Source organism: Cyanistes caeruleus, chromosome 9 (assembly GCF_971803275.1).
Source record: "Cyanistes caeruleus chromosome 9, bCyaCae1.hap1.1, whole genome shotgun sequence".
In the NCBI taxonomy this organism is placed as follows: domain Eukaryota; kingdom Metazoa; phylum Chordata; class Aves; order Passeriformes; family Paridae; genus Cyanistes; species Cyanistes caeruleus.
In genome coordinates, this window is record NC_141709.1 from 25,275,786 (window position 1) to 25,300,559 (window position 24,774).

Here is a 24,774-nt window from a genome sequence, read left to right on the forward strand (position 1 = left end):
GCTGTTCTATCCCTGCCCTGGGCAAGCCTGCAGCAGGTGGAGATGCTCAAAGTACTTGCTGGGAAGGACAGGCTTCCCTGCCCAGAACAGCTTTATCCCAGGCAGCAGAAGCATCCTGGCAGCAGGAGTGAGGCCATGACACCCAGCAGCACCCAACCCCCCCTCCCCCCGAACGCTGGCAGTGTGTCACCCCATGTCACGTCTGCTTGTTGCATACCGCAGCAAGGCGGTGGCAGAGAGCAGCTCAGCCCCACCCCATGCTACCTTAATTTCTTCAGGTTGGGCACAAAGGGCTGAGTTGAGGGATCATGAAACAAGCAGGCTGGCAGAGCTCAAAGGTCCCCACACCCTCCTGGTGCCTGCCTGCTCTCCTGACAGATCAGAGTCCAGCTCCATCCCGGTCCGTAAAAGTACAGAGCAGCGTGATCCAACAGCTGTTCATCCCTGCAGTGTTATCTACCGCACAGACGTGACTGTGCCTCATCACAGCAATGGCCACCAGCCTTACCATGAACCACAGTGCAGAAGAAATGCAGACTTCAGCCTTGCTCTTACCTGCAGTAACCACAGCCAGGAAGGTCCTGGGCCCTCCCTTTGCAGCCATGTCACCCTGTACCACTATTTTGCAAAGCTGCTGCAAAGGGTTGAGCCAGTTAATACTCTGAGTCACATCTGTGACACTACTTCGTGTGCAAGACATGGCAGGGCCGATCTCTGCCTCACCTCCAGCTGCCTCTCACAACACCAGTCTTCACTGCTGTTTAGAATCACAGAATCATTTAGACTGGAAAAAACCTCTAAGTTCATAGAGTCCAAGTGTTAACCCAGCATTGCCATGTTTATCACTAAACCATGTCCACAAGTGTCACATCCACTATTTAACCCAACAGAAGGACACAGGAGCCCCAGCCTGACCAGAGAAATCACCAGGAAGGCCAGGAGCAGTTAGTTCATTCATTTTATTTTAGATCCTACATGAGGTAGGGACAGACAGAACCTGTCAAACTACTAAGCGTTTGTCATACTTCAGGGTATTAGTAGCTTGACAAGAACAGCTAGATTACATGTGCGTTATTAATCACCTGTAACTATTTGATGACAATCCAGCAAGTTGAAGGCACGAGACAGCAAGTGGTTACATGGAGCCATGACAACATCAGTCCCTCCCCCAGCTCACCTCTATCCAACCTGTAGAGCTGCAGCTCTGGCTCATGGAGATGCTCCTCAGAGGCACAGAGACACCAGCACCTTCCTTAGGATGGCACTGGATTGAAAATCAATCTCCACTGATTTGAGACTGGCTGTTGGGGTGGGCACATGCAGCCACTGGTTCCTGATGCTCAGGAGGACTCTCTCACCCCTGGCCACATGCAGCAGGACTCCAGGGCAGGGGCACTTGATTTGTGCCTTGTCAAACACGATAGGAGACAGTTCCTACCCACAGCTTTAGAGATCAGAGAAGAAACTTGACGCAGCACTGACATAACACCTATTTTGGGCCCCTAAGTCTGGCCGGAGTTGAGCCAGGCTGACCTTTTCCACAATTCGCTGGGTTGCCGCAGCAGAAATTCGGTCTGTGATTTGCTTTATAACACTGCAGAGGAGAGGACATCCGGGCCAGCTCCCAGCTCCCCCTTCCCAGCTTACCTCTGCACAGCTAACTGAACAGCACAATCCGTGGGTTATCTTGGCATCATTCCACAGCAGACATGTTTTTCCAGACCCTCTGACCATGCACCAAACAATCTCACTGCTGCAATGGGCTCCTCCTCCCTACTCGAAGGGTTTTCACAGGTCTCTCCACCCCAGTACACCACCACAGCCAACTGCTGCAATTTCCAATAAGGTGGTAATACAAAATAGACAGTAAAACAATGGTTTATATGGTAAAAAAATATTTTTCTCAGTATGCTTGCAGGAGACTGTTCTGGGTGATCACCTCTCTACTAGAGCCGGGGTACTGTTACTGTTACTACAAGTATCTTTTAAACAGAAATCCCTATCACCAGCTAGATCCTTTCCCCCGAGTTCCAGCAAACCCTTGGGCAGCACTCAGTGGCAGGAAATAAGAGTTCAGATGCTAAAATACCTTGATGGAAAGAAGAGTAGAGAAATGCAGGAAATGTGGGAAAAACTAGTTGATAACTCCATAGTTATTAAGTGCTTCAGGTTAGGGAGGGCCTAGATATAAAAGCCAGCAGGATGAGACTGAAAGGCTGATCACAGTGCCCAGGGCTGTACAAGAAGTCTTGGGCACCTCCAAAGACAGAGGTGCCACAATGCTTCTAGGAAAGGATCCCACCACTTCAGCCAGGTTCTGCTCTCAACATCACCTTGCACAGCAGCTCTCTCCTCATCATGGAAGTGTGGGGCTGTGTACATGGATAATCAGAGGGAATAGAACTGTCTAAACACATCTCAGTGAGAAACCTGAAGTGTTCTGAACCTGAAGTGTTCTGGGGAAGTGTTCTGGAAGTGTCCTTCAGCTGCAGTTTCTTCCAAGGGCAGGGGAGCCAGAGGTGCTTTCTCCCCCACAACTGATCACCCCAAGCAGCCCTAGCTGGCTCCTAACATGCCCATTCCCACAGGTGACATCAGCTCACCTTCCACCAAGACTAGGGCCATCTTATCCATCCCACCCTGAACTACTTACCAAACAACCCCTGCCCAGCAATGAAGAGAGGAGTCTATTTTATTGCTGTTTCTAATTCTGCTCAGTAAATAATGTGGCCTCCTGCTGATCTCCAGTAGAGACGAGTGGGCAAGGTTGAGAAAAGCAGTATCAATTTCATCCCAATGTTAGTCTCTTTTTGGATGGCTCATTTCAAATCCCAACTCACTGCTGCAGGCTTCTTCCTCAACACTCCTGACTGAGGGCAAGCCAGCAGATCAAAGTCCTTTCACCAGCTTACTCATGCCCATTTGAAATAGACACCCTAGGAAGTGACTCAGCCACCAGCACGGAAAAGTATCGCACTGGCTCTGCCCCTGCTCCCATCCATACTGCTGGTTGAAATCAACCACAAAGCCACAGAGATCAATTCTCAGACAACTCTAGGATTTACAAAAGACCTCCTCCAGCAGACAGGACTTCACACCCCCCCAGCAGGGCATGGAAGGCCCTGCTGCAGGCAAGGGCTGTTGTAAACAGCTTCCCCATTCACCCTGTGCTCTCCACTCACCATGATACAGGAGATGGCAGCACATGCTCCTTCCTGGTCCTACATCCCTTATAGTAACAACCCTCCTCGGCAGACCTGGCAATACTTGTTTCAAAAGAAACTCGTGAAAGGAAGGACTTTGTTTACAACTGGAAGTGATTTCTGGATGACAGACTCATTCAACAGAGGAGAAAAAGCCGTGAAACATTAAGACAGGATAAATCTTAACTCACAGCATCAGCCCCGCTCCAGTGCAGCCCCATTGACTCTGTGACTCAAAGTAGTAGAGGTCCAACAGACCACACAGGCTGAAGATGGAGCTCAGAGTATAAATGTAGACTAACATCTAGCAGCTCCCAGTGCTAGGCAATGACTGGACCTACCCAGAGCTGGGAAGGGCCACAATATTTTAAAGAAAGTTGCAAAGGTTTCATTGGCCATTCCTCACTCACATAGCATGTGTTCATCTGCTCAAGGAGCTCCAACATTTGGTACCCAGTTTCTACACTGTCCTAGGGCAAATGCTTTTCCTGTTCACCTGAAACCTCCCATGACCTTTCCCATGGACGAGTGGGGGAGCAGAGCCTGGCACTGCCATGCCTGCTACTGCTTTAACCTCTGCAGTCTGGAAGATGAACTTGGCCCTGATGGCAGATCTCCATGAGAACTAGAATAGATTATATTTTATTATATATATTGTATTATATATATTGTAATACTGGCATTCAGGGGTAAAATGAGGCTCAAAGAGCCTGGAAGAGCAGCTGCCAGGCCACTAGCATGCTGAATGCAGAACTGAAAGAAAAAACGGAAAGCAGATAGTTCCCACCCACTGTGAGGGAGCAGCTTCCCCAGCAGTCACTGTACAAGAGATGCCAGGAATGGCAGGAACTCAGATTTTGTGTGATGTTCAAGCATGGGAGTCCCTTTGGAAGCACCCATAGTCCTGCTGTGCAGGTCTGTTATGACACCTGCTGGCCAAAGGCACCCCTGCAGCACCTGACACCAGCCTGCTCCGTTCTTCTTAATCCTAATAATCTAGTTGAATTGATCTAATAATCTCAATGATCAGTTGAAGGATCTAATTTCCATTGACCTCATGTGAGAGCAGGAACAAGGTAACAGAGGGTGGTCAGGACACTGAGCATCTTGGCCACCCCAAAATAATCTCAGCAGCAGCTCACAGTTCTCTGTCCTGTGCTGTAAGCTGCTGTGCAGTTTTGTCTTCTTACCCCACTTTTGTTTGAGCAAAGTGCAGCCTGGAAGGAGCAAGCATTGTGGAGCTACAAGAGGACATGGAGAAGAAACTTATTACAAAAGCCTACCAGGCCTTTCTGAGGCATGAGGGCTCAGCCAGGGTTCCATCATTGCAATCACATTTACAATCCAAGCTAGCTCCCACCCTGCTAAAGACCCAACCCTTTATGTCCACTGCTGGGAGCCAGACTTCACACCTATATATTTATTATATATACACATCCCGTGGGGACAAGGGAATGCTTCCATTGCATGGTTTTCTTGAACAATTGTCCATGCTGCTTGGTCAGGCTGCAACGTCACTCTTCCCATGGACTCATATCTGTGTCAATGGCCACGCAGTTATAGGCAGCATAGCGCAACTTCTCTTCACATACCTTGGCTCTAGGGATGACAGGAAGGAAAAAAAAAAGATAAGGAGGAGCTGCTATTGCTGCATTTGCCAGTTGAGAAGACAAGATGTTTTCTGAAATGGATATGTTTCACCAGGGGCTCACAGAGCAGCCACGTGGGACAGGCAGGGAATATAAGTGTGGCAAAGTGATGGGGCCCAATCAGCACCAAGGTTAAGAAGAGAGCCCACACACAGTCCCCCCCCTCAGACACAGGGAAGCATCAAAACTTACGTAGCATAGTTGGGCAAGAAGAGGGTGCTGGAGCAGGTGGATGACTCCGGCAAAGCATCTGTTGTCTCTGAGCTGAAGAAGGTGACACTCTGATTAGAACCAGAAGGCCAGGGAGCCCAGACAACCCACCCCTTTGGTGTGGGATTTGTCAGCCTTGCAGTCTACAGAAGAATGGACTTACCCCATCTTGTCTGGATAGATGTAGATCCGGGCTGGTAGGCGACTTCTGCCAGTGACAAATCTGAGGAAGCGACTGCGATCCTCTGTGAAGGAAAAGCAAAGACATCAGGAAACCCTAGAGGGATGTGAGATGCAGTACAGCTGCTTCCAGGTATCCCCAGCACTAGAGAGCAGTCCCTTCAGCCTAGCTGCTTGCTTTCCTTCAGTAGTTTCCCTCCCAGCCAGCAGGCAGGAGCTGTCATGGCACAACATATGCATGGACAGAGCTAATTGCTCACCATTGGTGAAGTTATTGAGTGCTTCCCAAAAGTACTGAACACGAGTATCCTGTGGCTCAAAGTCCTCAAACCGGGCTGTCAGAAAGGACACAGAAAAGGAGTTTCATAAAGGTGTGAGCTCCTCACTCTTTGGCAGTGGGTGTCTGCAGGGTGTGACCATGTAGACCCAAGGTGCAAGGAACATATATAGACAGGCCCCTCCCAGGAAACACAGCCAGATCCACATCTCAGCTCCACAGGGGCTCAGACACTGGCAGCTTAGGGATGCCCCAGCCTCTACTGTGAGGCCCAGGAATGAAGTCAAAGGACTGTCCCCATCAACACCCAGCTAAAGGTAAGAAGTACACAGGACCATATTCTCACTGTAAGAAAGGCTAATACTGGCCTCTCACACTTCTCCTTGTGCCAGCACAGACAGATGACAGTCTTGTTTTCAGGAAGAGAGTTTTCAGCAAAACCCTTCACTTACTGAGCCTCTTCAGGGCATCAACTGTGACTTCAGGGTCCCCACAGACCTTTTTTTCAAGCTCCTGCCATGTAAGGAGGTCAAGAACAGCTTGGGGCACCACCTTCAGCAGCCCAGCCTGCATGGCCATGATCTGAAAAGGAGACAATGCAGTTAAGCAGCATGTCTTGCCCATTACTCTGACTCAAGGTTGAGCCTAGGGACTCTAATGGATTCAAGCCATGTGACTGCTCAGCACATGCTCCAAAGAACCTGAAGGAACGGGACACAATCCCAGAGAGATTCAGAAACCTGTGACAGATCTGTGAATAAAATCCATGATCACCCATGCCACTAGAAGCCACTTTGCTTTTCAACAATTCCATAGGCTCCAGGACCCCACCGAAAGGGTTGGATACCATTGCCCTAATGAGCACAGGGACACTAACCACAGTGCATTTTACCAGAAACAAGCCAGGGGCAGGTCTCTGGGAGCCAATGACCACCCACAGGGTGGGACAGTGTCACCTGCTCCTTGCTCTCCTCCAGCCGAGCCTTTTGCACCAGGCGGATGAACTCCTTGCGGTCCTCGTAGCGCACAGCGGTGTTGCTGCCGTTGGGGATCAGCTCCACCATGCGCTGGTCACTCAGCACTGTCGTGTAGGTCAGCTCATTCCCAAATTTGAATTCAAAGGTGTCTTTATCCATGACTTCCATCACCTCCAGGAGCTTCACCTGTCCAGGCACCAAGTAAGTGTATGTTAGAGAGATGGCCAGAGAGCAGTGATGTGCCCAAGTCCTCATCTTCTCCCCAGACAAGTGACAGTGACACAACATGGGATATGCTGCCCTAAAGCTGTTTAGCAGACCTTGAGCCATTCCATGCTTGAAGCAGCAGTCAGCATGGCTGCATCTCTATAACAGCATTTGCTACTTCTTTACAGCTAAAAGTTGTCCTTTGTCGTCTTTATTTGACATATCATAGTAGGAAGCAAGTGCATGAGGAGAGGAACACAAATCAGCACCTTGCTGAGTGCTACAAGGAATAGGATAGGCACAGCCTCCCAGTCCCTCTCACCAACACGGAGTCCACAGCAGGAAAGTCTTTGCTCCAGCTGACCTCTTCCCCTGTTAATTGTTTCCATACAAAGCCAGGAAGAGCCAGGACCTGAAGAAGAAAAGAGATTTTATTGACTCTGTGTCAAAGTAAGTCCTCCCCAAAGATGGAGATAGGTCTCAACAATGCAGACACAAAGAGGCTTCCCTACTTCCCCCTCCACATGCAGAGCTCATTGTAGCTGAGTAGAGACCAAACACTATCTCCCAAGTTCTTAGAAGCATCCCCCAAAACTCAGGCTGTGAGTTCTCCAAACTGCTTGGCCCCAAACACGTCTTGTCCCAACATGTGACCACAGAGCCTTTCCATACTCCCGTTAGACAGGCTGCAGGAGACTTTTGTTGCAGGCAGCAACTCTTCTCAGAGGCATGGGATTGAAAACTTACCAGAAACTCCTTGCCCCTCAGAGCAGCTCCCATGATCTGCCCAATCCACTCGTACTTTGGGAAGTCTTTACAGGAGGGGTTGGGGACATACATGTCCCTAGCTTCTCCAGTGCCATTACCCTGGAGTGAGAGGCAAAACTCGAAGTCATAATTTCAGCATAGCGTGAAACACCACAGACTACTCCAGCCATGCCTCTGGGCACTTCTCACAGCAGAAGTGGGCTAAACTCTCCATCCCCCTTGGCAATATTCCCAGTGAGAGACTGGTAGCCAGGCACTTGTCAGCATATTCTAAAATGAAATGCCACAAAGCAAACTACCCAAGCCCTCACAAAGAAAAGCTTTGGACCCAGAAAAGTAGGTATGTCCCTGGCATGCAAGGGGACAGGGACAGTGCTGCACTGCCAGGAATGGAAGGGTTTGCCCCAAACATCCCAACACACAGCACCTGGTTGGATGTGCGCACGAAGAAGGGCAGAGGCACAGGGGTGTCTGCTGAGCTGGGGCACAGCTCTTCTGACATGTCTGCTAGGCTGTCCCGAAAACCACCACCTGCAACCCCAAAAGAAGGGCATTTTTAGTGATGTGAACTCCCCATGTGCTGATCCTCAGAGTTATGGAGCAAACATGAGGATTTCTGGTCCAACCTGACCCTGGGTTGAGCGGAAGGCTCCTGTTAGAGCCTTAGGACATTGGAGTAAGTAAGACAAGAGAAATAACATCCCTGCCTGGCCTGTGGAGAACAGCCAGAAGGATCACTGGCCCTGGTAAAGCTGCAGTTAGTGGCTAATGGAAGTCTGGTCCACATTCCAGCACTCTTTATCTGGGACATAGCCAGGGGTGGCAGGACAAGGCAACCTGCTTTCCTTCTCTCCTCCATGGGAATTAACACTGGGACTGAACAAAAGTACCTACAACAACAGTCACCTTATCAACCCCCAACTGCTCCAGAGGAGCTCTGCAACCCATACCTTGGTCGATGATGCCCTCTGCGACAAATTTGCACTCCCACCACTGGTCATAACGCAACGGCCACCTGTGGAGAACCAGGTATCACCTGAGGTGCTGCTCAAAGCCAAGGAGGTGCTGGGACAGGCACAGTAGGGACATCAAGGGACTAGGGTAGAACAGTCTGAGTTAAGGACAGGACAAGATCTCAATCTCCAGAGACAACTGCATCTTCAGTAGGGAGGTGACACCTTGGGGGACGGGCCCTGATCCCATGGCTGAGCTGGCTCCTGTCCTAGCTAAACCTCTCCAGAGTACAGGACATGGGCTTCCCAAACACCCTGTTGTGACAGGCCATAGCTCCCAGCACTGCATAATGCCTTCCCTCCCCAGTATGCTTACCTATAATCTAGAGGTTTTTCAAACTTGTCTGAAGGTTTCAGGCCTTCATATACCTGCAACAAGCAGAGATAGTTAAGGTTGGCATCCCCTCTCCAGGGGAACTGGTGCCACATGAAGGCAGGTACATCAAACACATCAAGTCTCACAGCAATTTGGGGTGCTTGTGCACACATACAGAGTCCCAAATCTATTGGAGGTGGGGAGAGAGTGGACACAGGAAGATCAGCATTGCTGTAAACCACAACACAGAACTGTATGCAGCTACTTGATTGTTGTCACACAGTAAAGAATTCTTTACTGCCTTTTTAGTGCAACAGGATTGTTACACACTCCATTAACAACATGCCACAGAGAGCATCCAGGATAGAGTATAGATTTCAACTCAGAGATCCCAAATCCCTCCTAGATGTTATTCCTGGATACGGGACCATCAGCACATGTAATTGTAGAGCCTGTGAGTCATGTGAAGAGGCCTTGAAGGCTTGGTCAATCTCCAACTCTAAGCTGTCCCTTCCACCCACCCATCCTAATGCAGATAATTTTGATTTTGGGATGCTCGTCTCTCCCCAGTACAGCAGGGTCCCTTGCAGGAGGGACAGTACCTGGGTGAAGACAGCATTCTTGCAGCTGGGGTCCAGGGCAGGGTTGTCCCGGTGCTCCATGGCCAGGCGTCGGTTAATGTAGAGCCTTGGCATGAAGTTGGGCTTGCTGGTCTCTGAGTCCTTCAGACACTGGGTAATGAGAGCTGTGCGCTTCTTGGACAACAGCAAGAACTGCTTGATGTGCTGCCAACAGGGATGCACAAAACATGTCACCTACTGTCTGCTGAAGTAGCCTGCCATCACATCTCCAGGTTTTTCCCTTTCCCAGGGCCTTCACACACAGACACATTCTCATTGACAGTATTTACTCCCCTTCTGCCTCTGAAACATTCTGCATTCTGGCTTAAGGCAGATAACAAGCTCAGCCCTCAAGCCACCAGCTGTCATCTGATGCTCACATTTCAGTGTTGCTTAGACTCCCCTTTACCCTCACTCTCACCAGAACACTGGTCTTACTATCCCTTTTAGCTGTAATCAAAGCCATCTCCTCTAAACAAACAAAAATCCTCAAATGTTTTGGGTCCCATGTTGACCTGGCACAGGAATTACAGTGCATTCTGACACAAGGCTTCTAAAACAAACGGAATGGGGCTATCCTGGTAATGTCCAGCATGTGTATTCTTGGAGAGAAAGGAAAGCAGACAACTAGAGGGATGAACTCAGCACTATGCAAAGGATGAAAAGCAAAAGCTTATTAAAGCCAGGAAAAATGTTACTGGTAAAAGCCTTGATGTTTGGACAAGCCAGCTCAAAGCTGCTGGCAGGAAGTGCAAGAACAGAGCGTCCTGGGCTGAGATCTTGGAGGGGAATGTGCATCCAGCTTGCATGCCCAGTGCTGCTATGATCCAAGCTCCTTTGAAGGTGAAATGTTCTGGTTTGAGCCCACTTGTTAGCCCACAGCTACATGCTTCTACATCAGCAGTTTAGTAGGAAAATAAACAATATCACCTTTCACAGAGTTAGTGACCTAAGCTCAGAAAGGTATTTCCCTCCAGCTGCTTTAAAAGGCAACAAGCCTGCCTCCTCTGCCACAGCAGGAGCACCATCACCCTGCCAGACTGAGGCCCCAACAAGACACAGAGCCAACTGCTCACCTTGAGTTTGCTGAACGTGCCAACAGTGTGGTCCCAGGCTGGCACCAAGTGATGCAGGACACTGTCCAGGAGCTTGATGAATCTAAATCCCAAAGATATTGCAACAAGGAGTGATGGGGATCTGCACAAGCCTGTTCCAGACCACACCACAAGCAGAAAAAAACCTGATCCAAACCAAACCCAGAATAGTTTTTTACATCATGTAGCATCTGATACTAAATTCCCATTCCTTGGGCACTGCAGGGATTTTGTATCCCTTACAAGCAACTCTGCATATACCTGACCCTGATGCTGTACATATATGTTGTGCCTGTGACACACAAGACACTGTGAACTTGAGCTACAGATCTCCTGTGAAAGCATAAGAGAGCCACCCTAGACGTTTGTTTTGTTTTTTATTCCCAAATGACTCCTATTTTCTCCAGTGTCCAGGATGTCTGTCTCAAGAGGAGTGTCATAGTTTTACAGCCTCCTCTTATGCTGGAGATGGCATCAGTCCCTGCAGGCAATGGCACCTGCCTGCTCCCCTCCACACAGTACCTTTGAATGAGCACAGCCCTTCGGTACAGCAGGTCAGGGTCAGTCCCTTCTAGGCGAGGGTAACGCACCAAATTGGGCAACTGGAACATGTCAGCACTGAGTCCCAAGTCCCTCTGCCGCGAGGATTTGATTTTGATGCCTCGGATACGAACATCAATCCCATCGTCTGCCAAGAAAGACCATGGATGATATGCCAAGATCACAAGAAAGCAAGCCTTAAATAAAGTATAGGAGATCAATAAGCAAAAACAGTAGGAATGTACCAGCTCCACCAGCTCTGGGGCTGGGCACCCAGCCTCAAATACCTCTGTGAAGAAAAAGCAGGGCATTTACAGGAGAAAAATAATTAAATAATTGAAGGCAGAGAAAAATACGATGAAAGCTGAGAACTTGCAAAACTTCAGATCTCCCAGGAGTTTCCCATGGCTCTTTTGAATCTCATCTAAAACAGCCCACAAGGAGAAGAAGAACAAATAACAGAATAAACTCTTAATGTACAGTATTTTAGAGATGCATTATGGATGTGGCCACAACAGCCAGCCCTACCTCTGCACTCCACAATCCGGATCTCGATGACAGGCAGGTGTGTTGTCATGTCCTCAAGGATGCACACATCCCCAATATAGCTCCTGCAAACAGAGCACAGATGAGAACTGAAGGGCTGTTCCCTCACCCATCCCGCCAAAATCAACTCGGACATTTTTAAGGGAAGATGGTTTGCATCTTTTGAAATGGGAGCCTATGGCAAGAACTCAGTTCTTGCTTACAATACAGCTGAATGCCTGCTGGTGAGTCAGGTCCAGGTACTATGATTTTGATGTGTTTCACAACTGGATGAGGAGAGCCCTGATGACCATACCATGCTATTGTAGGCAGAGTGAACCTGCATCCCAGAGAGCCTGGCTGATGCTGCTTGAGTGGTTCAGGCCAATGTTCAGCACCTTGGGCCCCTGCAAGAGCCAGGACACCCTGTGCACCTCCACCCACTCACTCATCAATGCCGACATCGTTGAGTTTCTTCAGATTGTCCCCCTCGCCCCCATACACAGCAACCCGCTTGGGCATGAAGTTCTCATCAGTGGTATCCACTGTCAGCAGCAGCTTCCTGCAAAGGGAAGCAGGACATTAAGGAGAAGGCAACTGTATCAGAACACCTATTGCTACTCCCTCTCATCACTTGGTCATGTTGTTACTAAGCTGGGATTCCCAGGTACCTGTGACAAGGCTAAAACCCCTTCAAGCCCAGAGCCAGAGTAAGGGCTGAGGGGCAGGGAGCACAGGCAAATTTGGGCCACAACACTCAGGCAGAGAGGGAATGGCTAAGCTTGCCCCAGTCACTAGCCAGAATGTAGAGCAGAGATGACTGTAGAGCAGACGGAGATGACTCACTTGACAATGGTGCCTTTCTTCATGTTGAGCCGCACCCAGTGCTGGCCCTGGGACCCATCACTCTCCCAGTATGTGTCGGCATGGCTGTCTGTCAGGCAGGACACATTGAAGTCCTCCTGGAAGAGGGCAAGTGAATGAAGATCAGATGGGTGTAGGATTAACTTCTCCTTAGTAGTTACTTTCATCATGAATCTTAATGTCAGAGGGCATCACATTGGCCTGTTCCCTTTGCTGGGTTGTACCCTTTGGTGGGTAGACACCAGGAGTGCAGCGGACACAGAACACTAGGGCTGATCCACCGAGTATCAAATGCCCCCCTAAAATCAGCTTTGCAAGTAATATTAGCACTGGCTTCTCAAACCACTGCTTTTCCAGGGGATACATTACACAACATGCTGCATGACACTTCCCAGGCTTTTCTCCCACATCCTCAAACAGAGTCCAGTCCAGGCCAGAGCAGCACAGCAAGCACTATCCACGCTTCCCAGCCCCACAGCATCAGCGGGGCTGATGTAGCTTTGTCCCTTTAACCCACCGTGTAGGACGAGACATCGATGCTGTCCACGTACTGCTTAACGCTGCCCAAGTTCTCATCCTCCTTCCCAATGTGGTCATATAAGAAATGCACCAGGTCTTCATCACATTCGTAAGTCCATGTTGGGGGCACAAACCTAGCAGGGAAAAGGGATTACCGGGTCTGGAGAGCCAGAGGCAGCCAGGCTAATGGGTCAAAAAAGGAAGGTCCATATCCTGCTTGTCTTGCTCCGTTTCCTGCTTTTTGCAGGCATATCTAGAACAAGACTGTGCTGTGCAGAGCTGCCTGTCTTCCCCCCTCTCCCCCAGGTCTGCAAGAGACAGCTGTCCAGGCAGCCACAAGAGACAGAAGCTTGTCCCTCACCACTGTCCCAGCAGGAGTCAGGAAACAGTCATACCGAAGCTTCTCTACTGCAGCCTCATCCTGCTCCATGGGCCTGGGTTTTGCTCCGAGGCGCAGGGAGTATGTCAGATCCACCACCTGCTCCCATCTGAAACAACACAGAGAAGTGGAGTGAGAAGCTGGTGATCGAGGAGTAGCTGTAAGGGGAAGACTGGGATTTAAAGCCCCACCATGCTTAATCCTCCATCACCTTCAGCATCATCTGCTGTGCTTTCCTTTCCAATCATGTCTACTCCTTCCACATCCCGCTGGGCATGTGACAAGCACAGTGCCCGAGCCAAACCCAGACCACTCCACATCCGGCATCCCTCTTGCCTCACTTCCATGAAACCTGTCCAAGCAGACCGGGGGTTCCCTAGCCCGAGGCAGGAGGGGCCGTGGGCCAGATCCCGAGCCCGCACAGAGGTGAGCACCTCCGCGCTCCCGGGGACCCAGCGGGACACCGCGGCCCCGCACCTGATGACGGGCTTGTAATCCACTCCGAACAGCTGCTGCTGCCGCTGGATCCGCTCCGTGGACTCCACGGGCACCAGCCGGTCCCCGCCGTCGGCATGCTTGCACACCAGCACCCAGCCCTCCTCGAGATCGCAGCCGCTCCGGTACTCTTCCAGCTGCTCCTGTGGGGACAGCCGGCAGTCAGGCGAGGCCGGGCCGAGCCCTTCGCGAGCCGCCGGTCCCGCGTTACCTTGCTGAGCTTGACCCAGAGCCCGGCGCCGTTGCAGTACTCCTCGCCGGTGGCGCGCAGGCAGCCGCCCTTCCGCACCTCGATCGTGGCCCGCGCCGCCCGCTTGCCGCCCCGCGCCGGCCCCGGGCTGTCCCACACGCTGAGCAGGCTGCGGGCGGCGGCGGCCGCGGCGGCCGAGGGGTCCTTGCAGATCTTGTACTGCACCTCCCGCGGCACGTAGCAGAGCGCGGCGGGCAGCGCCCGGGCGCGGCGGAAGCACTCGCTGCACTGCAGCAGGAACCGCAGCCGGCCCAGCACCTGGTGCGGCGCCTCCCCGCCCGCCCTCATCGCGCTCCGGACACCGGCTCCGCTGCGCTCCGGTTTACGGCGAACCCCGCCCGCCGACAGCCAAGATGGCGGCGCCCGGAGGGGCGGACGTAGAGCAAGATGGCGGCGCCCGTGTCACGTACAGAGGAGTGGGGCAAGATGGCAGCGTACGGAGGGGCGGAAGCCGGGCAGGGGGGCGGGGAAAGATGGCGGCGCGATGGGGGCGGGACCGGGCGGACTGCACCGCGTTGGGAGGCAACTGAGAGGCCGGGAACAGGCGGAGGAGGATGGAGGGTGGCGAGCGGCTCCTGTAAGTAACCGGGACCGGACAGGCCTGCGTCCCTTTCTAGTGTGGTAACGGGGCCACGTTCCGACTCCTGCACGGGGGATACTGGTGTGGCTCTGGGAACGGCGATCTGGCACTGTGGGAGCACTGTGGATAGTGGTTTCGTGCTGAGATCCTGTGCTGCGGACTGTGCTCTGGGGAAACCGCCGAGGCACTGGAGTGGCCCTGGGATTATGGTGCTGGCACAAGAGTCCAGTACTGGGTCACTGGAGACGCTCTGGGCGGGGAGGGAGGGGGATGATCCTGCCCTGGGAGGGATCAGCGGGGCCACTGGTGTGGTAGTTAATTCACCGGTCCCAAGTGGAGGTTCTGGGGACTTTGTTCGCATAGGCCCCGCGGTTGCCGGGGCTCCCCTCCCAGGCGGAGGCCGGACTCCAGCGGCCCCACAGCGGGGAGGCTGGGGCCGCGTGGGCTGGCACAGACGGCGGGGAATGCAGGACGGCCCGCCCCGCTCGTCCCAAACCGCTCCAGGCGGGAGCAACTGGTGGCCCCGATAACTTAATCTCGTGAGTCCTGGGCAGCGCATCGCCTCTCCCCCGGGGGAGCCCGCGGTCCTCGGCAAGAAGAAGTCCTGGGCTGTGGCGGGGATAATTTATCACATTTGTCACAGCTGGACGCAAGCCTCTTCTACGGTCAAGAAGTGGGGATAAGCCGCTTACATCTGGCACCTTCTACCCCAGCGTGGGGACCCGGCAGGGCACCCAGACCCTTCGTGGGTGACAACCTGTACCTGCTCTTTGCTCCGCAGCCCCAAAGGTTTCCCCAAGCTGAAGAACGACACGTTCCTGCGCGCGGCGCGTGGGGAGGAGACGGAGCACACCCCGGTGTGGTGCATGCGGCAGGCCGGGCGGTACCTGCCAGGTGAGCCGTGGAGGTGTGCGGGGGGTAGCGAAGGGGCCTCAGGAAGAACCCAGTAACATTTGTTGTGGTCCCTTGTAGAGTTTTTGGAGACACGGGCCTCACAGGATTTCTTTGCCACTTGCCGGAGCCCCAAATTGTGCTGTGAGCTGACACTGCAGGTGAGCATCACTCAGGGGTCTGTGTGTCCCCTCTCCCTGCCCAGATGGATATGGGGAGAAACCTTGGTTCTGACCGTCCTGGGTGGCCTCAGTAAATTGTGCAGCCCTTGGGGACTCGACTTCCTCGTGTGCTTGAGCACCTCCTCCATGGGAAGAGAGTTGCAACCCCTCACTAACATTGCCTCTTCCTCTGTGTAGCCATTAAGACGATTCCCCCTGGATGCTGCCATCATCTTCTCTGACATCTTGGTGGTGCCCCAGGTGAGAGCCATGGCCAGTGCCATGGGAAACAGCAGCTGGCAACAGGGCAGAGTTCAGGGCTGCCCCATTCCTGCTTCTCCATTCTCCCCTGTCCCCAGGCACTGGGCATGGAGGTTGTTATGGTCCCTGGTAAAGGACCCACATTCACAGAGCCTCTGAAGGAGGTGGAGGATCTGCTGAAACTGCGACAGAAGGTGGATGTCACCGCAGAGTTAGGTTACGTCTTCCAGGCCATCACACTGACACGACACAGCCTGGAGGGCAAGGTGCCCCTCATCGGCTTCTCAGGGGCACCAGTAAGTGACGTGGCTCCTCTGTGTGGGTTTCCCTAATGGACTCCTCTGCTCTCGGGGTGAGACCAGCTGTGGCACCCCCAGCTGTGGGTGCTACATGGGTGCGTAAGGGGCAGCATTCAATGCAGGAGCAGCTGTGCCCCAGGCTCTGGGGTGCTCACAGGTCCTACCTTCAGCACTACGACTGGGACTTTGTGTCTTCTTTCATCTCCATCACTCCCCTCACTTCTCCTCACAGTGGACACTCATGTCCTACATGATTGAAGGCGGTGGCTCCACTACAATGGCCAAGGCCAAGAGCTGGCTCTACCGTCACCCTGAGGCAAGCCACCGGCTGCTACGGCTGCTGGCCGACGTCATCATTGACTACCTGGTGGGGCAGGTGGCTGCTGGAGCACAGGTTTGTCCTGGGGCAATGGAGACAAGGACAAGAAGGAATACAGGGACTGAGGATCTGCTCTCCCAGTCCCATGGGAAAGTGGTTGAGTCGCCATCCCTGGAGGTGTTTGATAGACAAGTAGATGGGACACTTGGGGACATGCTTTATTGGTGGATTTGGCAATGCTGGGTTAATGGTCGAACTCAATAATCTCGAAGGTCTTTTCCAGCCTAAAGGTTTCTGTGTCCCTGGCAGGCGCTTCAGCTGTTTGAGTCCCATGCAGGGCACCTGGGCCCAGAGCTGTTTCAGGACTTCGCCCTGCCTTACATCCGAGACATTGCCCAGGCTGTCAAAAGCAAGCTGAAGGAGGAGGCACTGCCCCTGGTGCCCATGGTGAGTCAGGGCTGCCTGGATTGACCCTGACATCTGAGGGCTGCTGGAGAGGGGTGCATTCCCTGCTACCTGCTTCCTTCAGTCCAGCCCATGGAGAGGGCTCTGACTCACAGCAGTTGCTGCCCATCTCCTCCCTCCCCAGATCATCTTTGCCAAGGATGCGCACTATGCCCTGCGTGACCTGGCCCACGCAGGTTATGAGGTTGTTGGTCTCGACTGGACCATCCGGCCCCAGGAAGCTCGGTAAGAGTCTGACACAGGGCTCAGGTGTCTGGCCAAGATCCCAGGCCAGGTACTCTGACCTCCTTCTCTGAAGGACATTGGTCTGGACATTGCTGCTTCCAAGGTGAGGATAGTTGGGCTACCATGCTACAAGCTTCTAAAGGCTGTGCTGAGGGGTCCTGGGTGTCCTGTGATAGGGGCTGCAGGCACCTGGCTGCCCTCAGCCCCTCTACCACATGCAGCAACTCACCTGCTTCCTCCCTGCTGCAGTGCACAGGTAGGAAAAGAAGTCACCCTGCAAGGGAACCTGGATCCGTGTGCTCTCTATGCACCCAAGGTGAGCCATGGCCATTGCCAGCAACTACTTCAAGCCTGTCTTAGAAGCTTTCTGCCTCAGCTTCCCCACTGCAGCACTGGCTTATGTCCCAGCAGTCCCCCAGGCTCCTCCCAGGGGAGGGGGGGAACTAGTAGGGGGTGAAATACCCTGAGCTGGATTGGTCTGACATATGGTTTTCTACCATACCTACAGGAGAAGATTGGCGAGCTGGTGAAGAAGATGCTGGAGAGTTTTGGGACCCAACGCTATATTGCCAACCTGGGCCATGGCCTCTACCCTGACATGAACCCTGAACATGTGGGTGCCTTTGTGGAAGCCGTGCATGCTCATTCCCGTCATATCAACAAGCACAGCTGAGCATGGGCCCTGGGGACAGGACTCTGGTTTGGGCACAGTCACCCATGTTGTCAGAGGGCTCACTCTAGGCTGGGCTGCAGCATTAAACCAGGACCTTCTCTGCAGCAGCCGTGTGACTCTGGCTGGGGGATGGGGAACTGGATAGCCCTGAAGGAGCTGGGAAGTCTTGGCAGGCTACTAGAGGAGCATGTGCAGTGAGGGCGAGCCCCTGAGCCCTATCCTGCAGGTCAAAATGGGGAAACAGGGATGGCAGAAAATTGTGGAGGGTGCCTCTCCCTGCCAGGCTGCAGAGGATGTGAGCCCAGGTTACAACAGCCATCTGAGGATGGATGTACTTATGCCTGCCAGGGAAGGCGAGTTGCCTGAGGCTGGCAGGGTCACAGCCTGGGGCTCATAGCCCACCACTGGCAGGTTCAGCATTAGCTGTCCCACAGTCCTGCTCAGGTTGGAATGGGCAATGTGTCCTCAAACCAGAGTAGTCTCAAGGGGCTGGGAGACACAGTAGGACTCACCTTGGAGACAGCTGGCAAAGTGGCAGGAGAACCTCTGACACAGCACCACCAGCACCCTGCCACACTGGCTGGGATGGCAGCAGAGGCACCATGGCCTTCCTCCTCCAGCTCCTAAAGCCTCTTTAGGTCCTAGAGTGTTCTCCCATGTACACCTCCCATCTCCTCTGATCCTCGGGGCCAAGCTTGCCTGGGCTCAGCAAACCCTGCAAAAAGCAGCCCAGAAACCTTGAGTTACAGCTCCTTGCCACCCCATCCCACACTGCAGCACACTGTGTGGTCCAGGTTGGCAGCAGGATGGATTAAGACACGGGCAGAAATGCTGTTCTAGCTGGCATGGACAGGGCAGTGTCTCCAGCATGGGCAAGGACCTGCTAACACTGTACATAGCAGGGAACTGCACCCAGAAGCAGCCAGGGTCCCTTGTACCTGCTCTGTCCTCCTCCTTGGGGCACAGGAGCTGGCTAGCACAGGAGGCTGTGACACTGCTCTGCACAAGTGTGGTGACCACCCCTGACTTCAGAGAAAGGCAGGAGAGACACAGGTGGTAATGTTCATCCCTTTTATTATTAAACATCAGATGAAGAGGTCGCACACACACATACACGCACGCACGCAAAACAAAACAAAACAAAAAAAAAAAAAAGGGGGAAGGAAAAAAGAGAGAAACAGACTGGTTGAAGACTGCTATTTTGGTGGCGACACAGACCGAGTACAATTGGGTTCCTGGCCAGAGCGCAGACATGAGTCACTTGCCAAAAAATGAAACCAGACAGCAGATAACTAGCGCACGTTCTCTAACTACAAGTCACCATCCAGACCGGCCCTGGCCCCCCCCAGCCCTCCCAACCTGCTGGCAAAGAAACGAACCAAAACTGAAGAGCCACCGGCCCAGGGCTGGAGTGTGCTCCCAGTGCGGGGCGAGCCAGGAAGGGCCAAGCGTTGGCTGCACCACGGAATTGGGAACGGTGTGGGGAAGGTGACGCGGGTGCCCCTCCCTCCCCTGGAGCCGGCAGCCCTGGTGCCCGCCCAGGCACTCCACCCTGCACCCACCCTGCGATGGGCTGAGTCCTCCATCGCCAGCATCTGCGTGTGTCCGAGCAAGCATCGTCCCGAGGTCCTTCCTTCGCTATCCTCCAGTGCCGGGCTGCTGCTCCTCCATCCATCTGTCCGTCCATCCCAGGGCTGTGAGTCGAGTAGATGTTCGCCTCCCCCCCACACCCTTCTTGCTGCTGACGATGCCATGGGAACCTGAGAAATGTTCGCGTGCCTCCTCCTCTTTTTGTCTGTGGTTTTGTGTGGGTTTTTTAAATAATAGTTATAATAATAATAACAATAATAATAATAATAGCAATAATAAAAATAATCGCCCCAGCCCACAACAATTTCAAGTATCCCCCAAATAAAAGACAGAATTATAAATAATTATAACTTTACAATTTAATAATTGACACATATACTATAGTATTTACAGTATCATAAATGCTTTTTTTTTGTGTTACTTTTAGTAAGCAATCCCTGAGAACAGTTACTTTTACTTGTTTTTATTGAAGTATCTTCACAAATAGAGGAGTTTGCATGTCTCGGGCGGGCGGGAGAAGCGCTCTGCAAAGCCATCGCTTTTGGTGACGCATGAGGTTCTAGTGTCGCAGGTTTCTTTGCTCGTTTTTTGTTTTCCTTTTTTTTTTTTTTTTTCCTTTTTTTTTGTTAAATTCCCCACATAATTTTAAAGATTTTTCACTTTGCAACCTTCGTATCCCTCCAGTGACCACGTCCTTTAGGAAAGAGGTATTAGATTTCCAGGTTAGCTTTTGGTATTGGCAAGGGAGGGCAGGGGGCTGAGTAAACCATCCTTTTTCCCCGTGGTTGCCTTTTGGTTTGTGCCCAAGGAATCTCTGGATCCTCTCAGTGTGTGAAATGGTTAAATCCAAGAAAGAGTAACACTAAAAGAAAAAAAAAAAAAGAAAACAAACAAACAAAAAAAAAAGAAACAGAAGACCAGAAAAGAGCAGCCTCTGCCAGTGGGGGGGAAGCTGATCTCCACTTTCCTTCCTTCTTCTCTCCCAAGTCCCCGTGCTGCGGCCAGACCCTGCCAGTGAGCATGGCAGGAGCCAGGGCTCACCCAAACCGTTCTCGCACCAGCAGCATCAGTTTTTTCTTGCCTTTGTAGATTTGTTTAAGATTGTCAATGAACTGGGCGAACTGTATGTGCCCGTCCTGCGCCAGGAGGAAGGTCTCCCTGGCCTTGCTGAGGAACTCGATGAACTCCCCATAGTGCCGTGGGCTGATGTGGGTGAGCCGGGAGTGGGTGGTGTTGATGTAGGCGCTTATCGTCGCGTCCAGCAGCTGCCGCAGGGGCGCTTTATCAGTGGACATCAGCTTCCCCGAGTTCCTGCGCCCAGGGATGCCGGCCAGCCCTGGCGCTGTCATGGTGCAGCGGCGAAGGATGTCCGAGAGCACTGTGGCACAGTGCACGCTCTTCACCACCAGTGGGATGATGGCTGCCAGCTCGTTTTTGCCCAGAGAGTGGCTCAAGGCGCAGGCCCAGAGCACATCATTGATGGCTGGGTGCGTGTCCTGGTTGTAGGCCAGGTTGAGATGTGTCATGGCCAACGAGGCCAGTTTGAAGGCTCGAAGTGGGTAGCCCCGGTGTTCCATGTAGCGGGCGATGGTGAAGAGCTGGGTGTAGGTCATGCCGGTGGAGGCAGCATCAATGACTATCTGGTAGGCCGTCTCGAAGGCGATGTGGTCCTTCTCACAGAGGGTCAGGGCAGACAGGGCGCAGTTCTGGGGGTCCTTCATGGCGCACTGCAGGGCCAGGGTACGGGCACAGCTGGCCAGCTCCTCCCTCTGTGGGTAGTCCAGGCTCAGGCGCAGGATGGTGTTGTGGGACATCACTGTGGCTGCCACAATGCTGGTGGCTTCCGTGGGTGTGAACAATGAGTACCAGCTCTGCAGGATGCTCACCAGGGCCCTCACTCCTGCAAGAAAACACCGTGGTCACAGCACAGCCCTGGAACCTGACTCAGTTCATGGGGCTCCTCCGAGACCCAGAGACAGGGCAAAACCAGCCAACAGCAGTGCTGAGCTGCTGCCTCTGCCCCAAGAGGGAGAGGGCAGAGGGGGACAGGCAGAGGCCAACCTGCACTGCCATGCTGCAGGGCACAGAGACCACCACTGGGCTGGGCCAGGTAACAGGGCACCCATCCCAGTCCCACTGGCCACTGCTGCAGTCCCAACCCTGTCAGCTGGTGCTCTGAGGTGAATTCAGTTACGCAGGAAGAAATGAGAGACTTGGGAGAAGCTCAGAGCTAGGCATGACCCTAGGATCTCCATGCCTAACCCTGTTCCCACTGCATGCAGGCCAGATCCTCCCACCGCACATGGAACTCACCCACTTCAGTAGCACACGTCACCAGCCACCTCACCATCTCCCGCCGCCGCCAGTTGAGGGTGGACAGGGTCATGCGCATCACCTGCGGGGCAAACTTGAAGTGACTGGCTGCCCTGCAGGGCTCTAGTGAGGCCACCCACCAAAGCGATGCTGCCCAAAAATCCCTCTGGTTCAACTGGCTACCTGGCACTGCCTCACCTCTACAAACCACAGTGAGCAGAGGGGCTTCCCAGGGCTGAGGTCCCCTGCTCAGGACCATGCAGGGATCACTTTACTCCATTCACAGGGGACACCTTGCTTGGCAGAAGACCATAACCAGCACAGTTGCCATGGCATTGGGGGCAAAAGGGCCACCAGCATCCCCAGCATCATCTCATACCTGGAGCCCCAGTTCCAGCGCCACATTGAGCAGTGTTGTGTCAGAGTTGCTGTCAGCTGGTGTGGCAATCTTGAATGCATCCTGAGCCAGCTTGAAGATCAAGGAGGAGGAGTGGATGTTTTTCTGGATGGCCTCCAGCACTGTGCGTAGGCGCAGCATGTCCCCTGGGAGCAACCAAGAACGTTCAGATGTCTCAGGTATCCCCCCACCTTGCCCTGGAGTCCCATCTCTTGCTTGCACCACGTGGTGAACAGTCCCTTCACCACAGCCAGCTCCTCTGGACACACACACAGAGGGACAGACCCACTGCACAGCAGTGCTGGGTCAGGCCCTGCAGTCCAATAATCTAAAATGGAGCACCCTCCCCAGGAAGGGATACATACTACAGCAAGTGTCCTTACTCAAGTTCATCCTCTCAGAGAAAGGACAAACAATCCTGAGTGATCCCAGACACGTCCTGTCTTTAGCAGACATCTCCAGGCACCTGGATGTTCCATCCTGGCCTCAAGTTTGACAGCTGTACAGAAGCTTCTTCCCAGAAAAGGAGGGGTTTGGGGAGATGCCTAGTACTGAATGGCTGCAGAAACATCAGGATGTTCATCCAGGAACATTAGGAAGAAGAGGAAAAGCTGTTTTCTGCACACACACCGTCTTGCCCAGCAAGTCCCCTCTGCAAGGTTGGGCTGGGGTCACCCAGACTTGCTGCACCTTGGTTCTCCACATCCCAGGTCAGGCACACAGCACTCACAACTGAGACAGGCTGAGTTATCCCCAAAGAAGAGGGCTTGTGGCACAATACCCAGTGATGCTGTGGGTCTCCTGCTACAGGAAGTTGTGGGTGCTACGATATATGATGGCACCAGGAGATGGGGCAGGATCTTGGAAGAGGGACACACCAAGGCATATTAATACCATGATCCTACACCTACCTTGGGAAATCCTTCTATCAGTCCCTGTGGGACACAGTGTGGGGAGTGGGACCTTTGGAGTGTGTGCAGATCAGAGGTGCCAACACATCACATTAGCTTCCAGCTTTATTTCTACTCCTAGTCATAGAGTGAGCAGATGAACCTCATGCAAAGACAACCAAATCATGCATAGCAGTGTGAAAAACCCAGTGCTGCACCTGGACACATGGAGACATCTCGGGTGACTCATAGCTAAAGATATCACCTGCCGCCCACCACAGCCACTTGCACTGCCACCAAAATCCATGCCTCCCTAAAATGGCTCGTGGGGGCGTGGGCAAGAGAGGCTGCAGGATCACACTGGGACATGCTGCAGCAGGGGAACACCTGAGGAAGGGGACAGTGGGAAAAACAAATGCAATCTAACAGCCCCACATCCGCAGCATAACAACCTCATCCCATTAGGCACTGGAAGGGAGAAAAAAGACCTATAGGATAAGCCAAGTACCAGCTCTTCATCTGGGCACTGCAAATTGGGCAGAACACCATCAGCCCTGGTAAAACAGCCTAGAGAAGGAGGCTGGAAGAAGAGAAGAGGGTTCCAAGGCAGCAAGGCTGGAGCTTTCTGACAGCTCATTTCCCTTCCCTCTTGCTGGGAAAGAAAAACGTTCCCTGTCAGGCTGGCACCACCAGGATATCAGAGGGCAGTGGTAACTGCTTGGCTCACTGACCCTCATGGGACACAAGACTCTTGCCATCCTGCTGGGGTTGGTTTCTTGTCAGGGGGGTGTTTAATGAAAAGCCTGTGCTTGCCTTCCTAATAGTGCCTGGGCAGGAATCAAAGAGGCCCAAGAGACCAGTGAGGTGTTTCACAAGCCCCTTGCAGCTGGGACCAACCCAGCATGTTGATCCCATCTTTCACAAAAGCCACTTGTGGTTTGGTGCACAGGGAGGTCTTCTCCCTCCAACAGCCTGTGCAGGATCATTACCACAGGGTCGAAGAGACAAAGCAAAGGTGAAAGGATAAACAGCTTCAAACTAAACCATGGCATGACCCCATGACATGCCTGGCAGGGATTGCTGGTCTGGCAACTGGATGTGCTGCAGGGTAGGCATGCTCTTGCATCACCTGGGCACTATCCAGACCTGCAGCACTGTGGCTGCAAGGCCTGTCTGTACCTCACTAGAAATTTCCATCCTGCCCCGCTGGACCATAAGACCTTTGGGACAAGAATCCCAAAAACTCCAGATTCTCAAGGCCAGCTCATCTTGCCCTGCCCACAGCAGGCTGCCAGTGGGGCACCCAGCCAGTCTCCACCAGTGCCAGCAGAAGCAAGAGCTCCCTCCTTTCTCCAGAAAAAACTCTTCAATGCTCTTGTCCATCATCCCATCAACCCTGCCCCAGGACTGCCCTGCCACCAACCTTTGGCTGCCGTGAGCATGGTGGAGGCCAGCTCACACTGCTGTGACTCCAGGTGCCCCAGGGTGAACCAGCGTGGGTACCTGCTGGGGACCACCGAGACCAGGTGGTGAGGGTGAGTCACATCGCCGGATGGTGCCGTGGTCTCCAGGACAGGCAACCTGAAGGGCAAGCAGGAGGAGGAAACATCAGAGCCCAGCCCCA

General features: G+C 53.1%; 3 protein-coding genes across 5 annotated transcripts in view; 1 reads left to right on the plus strand and 2 right to left on the minus strand.

Moving 5' to 3' along the window:
- Nucleotides 1–4,608: 4,608 nt before the first annotated feature.
- Nucleotides 4,609–14,484, minus strand: LOC111942059 (E3 ubiquitin-protein ligase HECTD3). 2 transcript variants are annotated; one of them, XM_086902177.1, is made up of 22 exons: nucleotides 14,216–14,484; nucleotides 14,048–14,149; nucleotides 13,819–13,979; nucleotides 13,358–13,450; nucleotides 12,961–13,096; nucleotides 12,426–12,541; nucleotides 12,028–12,141; nucleotides 11,583–11,665; nucleotides 11,037–11,202; nucleotides 10,497–10,578; nucleotides 9,403–9,585; nucleotides 8,801–8,853; nucleotides 8,422–8,486; nucleotides 7,899–8,002; nucleotides 7,451–7,570; nucleotides 7,026–7,115; nucleotides 6,476–6,682; nucleotides 5,972–6,101; nucleotides 5,503–5,577; nucleotides 5,226–5,307; nucleotides 5,045–5,116; nucleotides 4,609–4,802 (listed from the first exon to the last, which is right to left on the minus strand). In XM_086902177.1, exons 1-22 carry the CDS (start codon nucleotides 14,372–14,374, stop codon nucleotides 4,718–4,720), a joined length of 2,478 nt encoding a protein of 825 aa, XP_086758303.1. In that variant the 5' UTR covers nucleotides 14,375–14,484; the 3' UTR covers nucleotides 4,609–4,717. The 2 variants fall into 2 exon arrangements, with proteins under 2 accessions (XP_086758303.1, XP_086758302.1); XM_086902176.1 differs by having other exon boundaries at nucleotides 14,048–14,445.
- Nucleotides 14,054–18,064, plus strand: UROD (uroporphyrinogen decarboxylase). 2 transcript variants are annotated; one of them, XM_086902186.1, is made up of 10 exons: nucleotides 14,054–14,520; nucleotides 15,448–15,560; nucleotides 15,639–15,718; nucleotides 15,917–15,979; nucleotides 16,078–16,275; nucleotides 16,511–16,672; nucleotides 16,907–17,044; nucleotides 17,187–17,287; nucleotides 17,537–17,603; nucleotides 17,796–18,064. In XM_086902186.1, the coding sequence occupies exons 1-10, from the start codon at nucleotides 14,474–14,476 to the stop codon at nucleotides 17,958–17,960; spliced, it is 1,134 nt and encodes a 377-aa protein (XP_086758312.1). In that variant the 5' UTR covers nucleotides 14,054–14,473; the 3' UTR covers nucleotides 17,961–18,064. The 2 variants fall into 2 exon arrangements, with proteins under 2 accessions (XP_086758312.1, XP_023788286.1); XM_023932518.2 differs by having other exon boundaries at nucleotides 14,518–14,663.
- A 953-nt stretch (nucleotides 18,065–19,017) lies between these two features.
- Nucleotides 19,018–24,774, minus strand: part of ZSWIM5 (zinc finger SWIM-type containing 5) — a 98,115-nt gene continuing 92,358 nt past the window's right edge. The window contains exons 11-14 of the mRNA XM_086902175.1: nucleotides 24,574–24,731; nucleotides 22,243–22,406; nucleotides 21,864–21,945; nucleotides 19,018–21,450 (exon numbers count right to left, since the gene is read on the minus strand). Coding sequence (XP_086758301.1) covers nucleotides 20,588–21,450; nucleotides 21,864–21,945; nucleotides 22,243–22,406; nucleotides 24,574–24,731 — 1,267 coding nt within the window. The 3' untranslated portion in view covers nucleotides 19,018–20,587. The remainder of the gene's footprint in view (nucleotides 21,451–21,863; nucleotides 21,946–22,242; nucleotides 22,407–24,573; nucleotides 24,732–24,774) is intronic.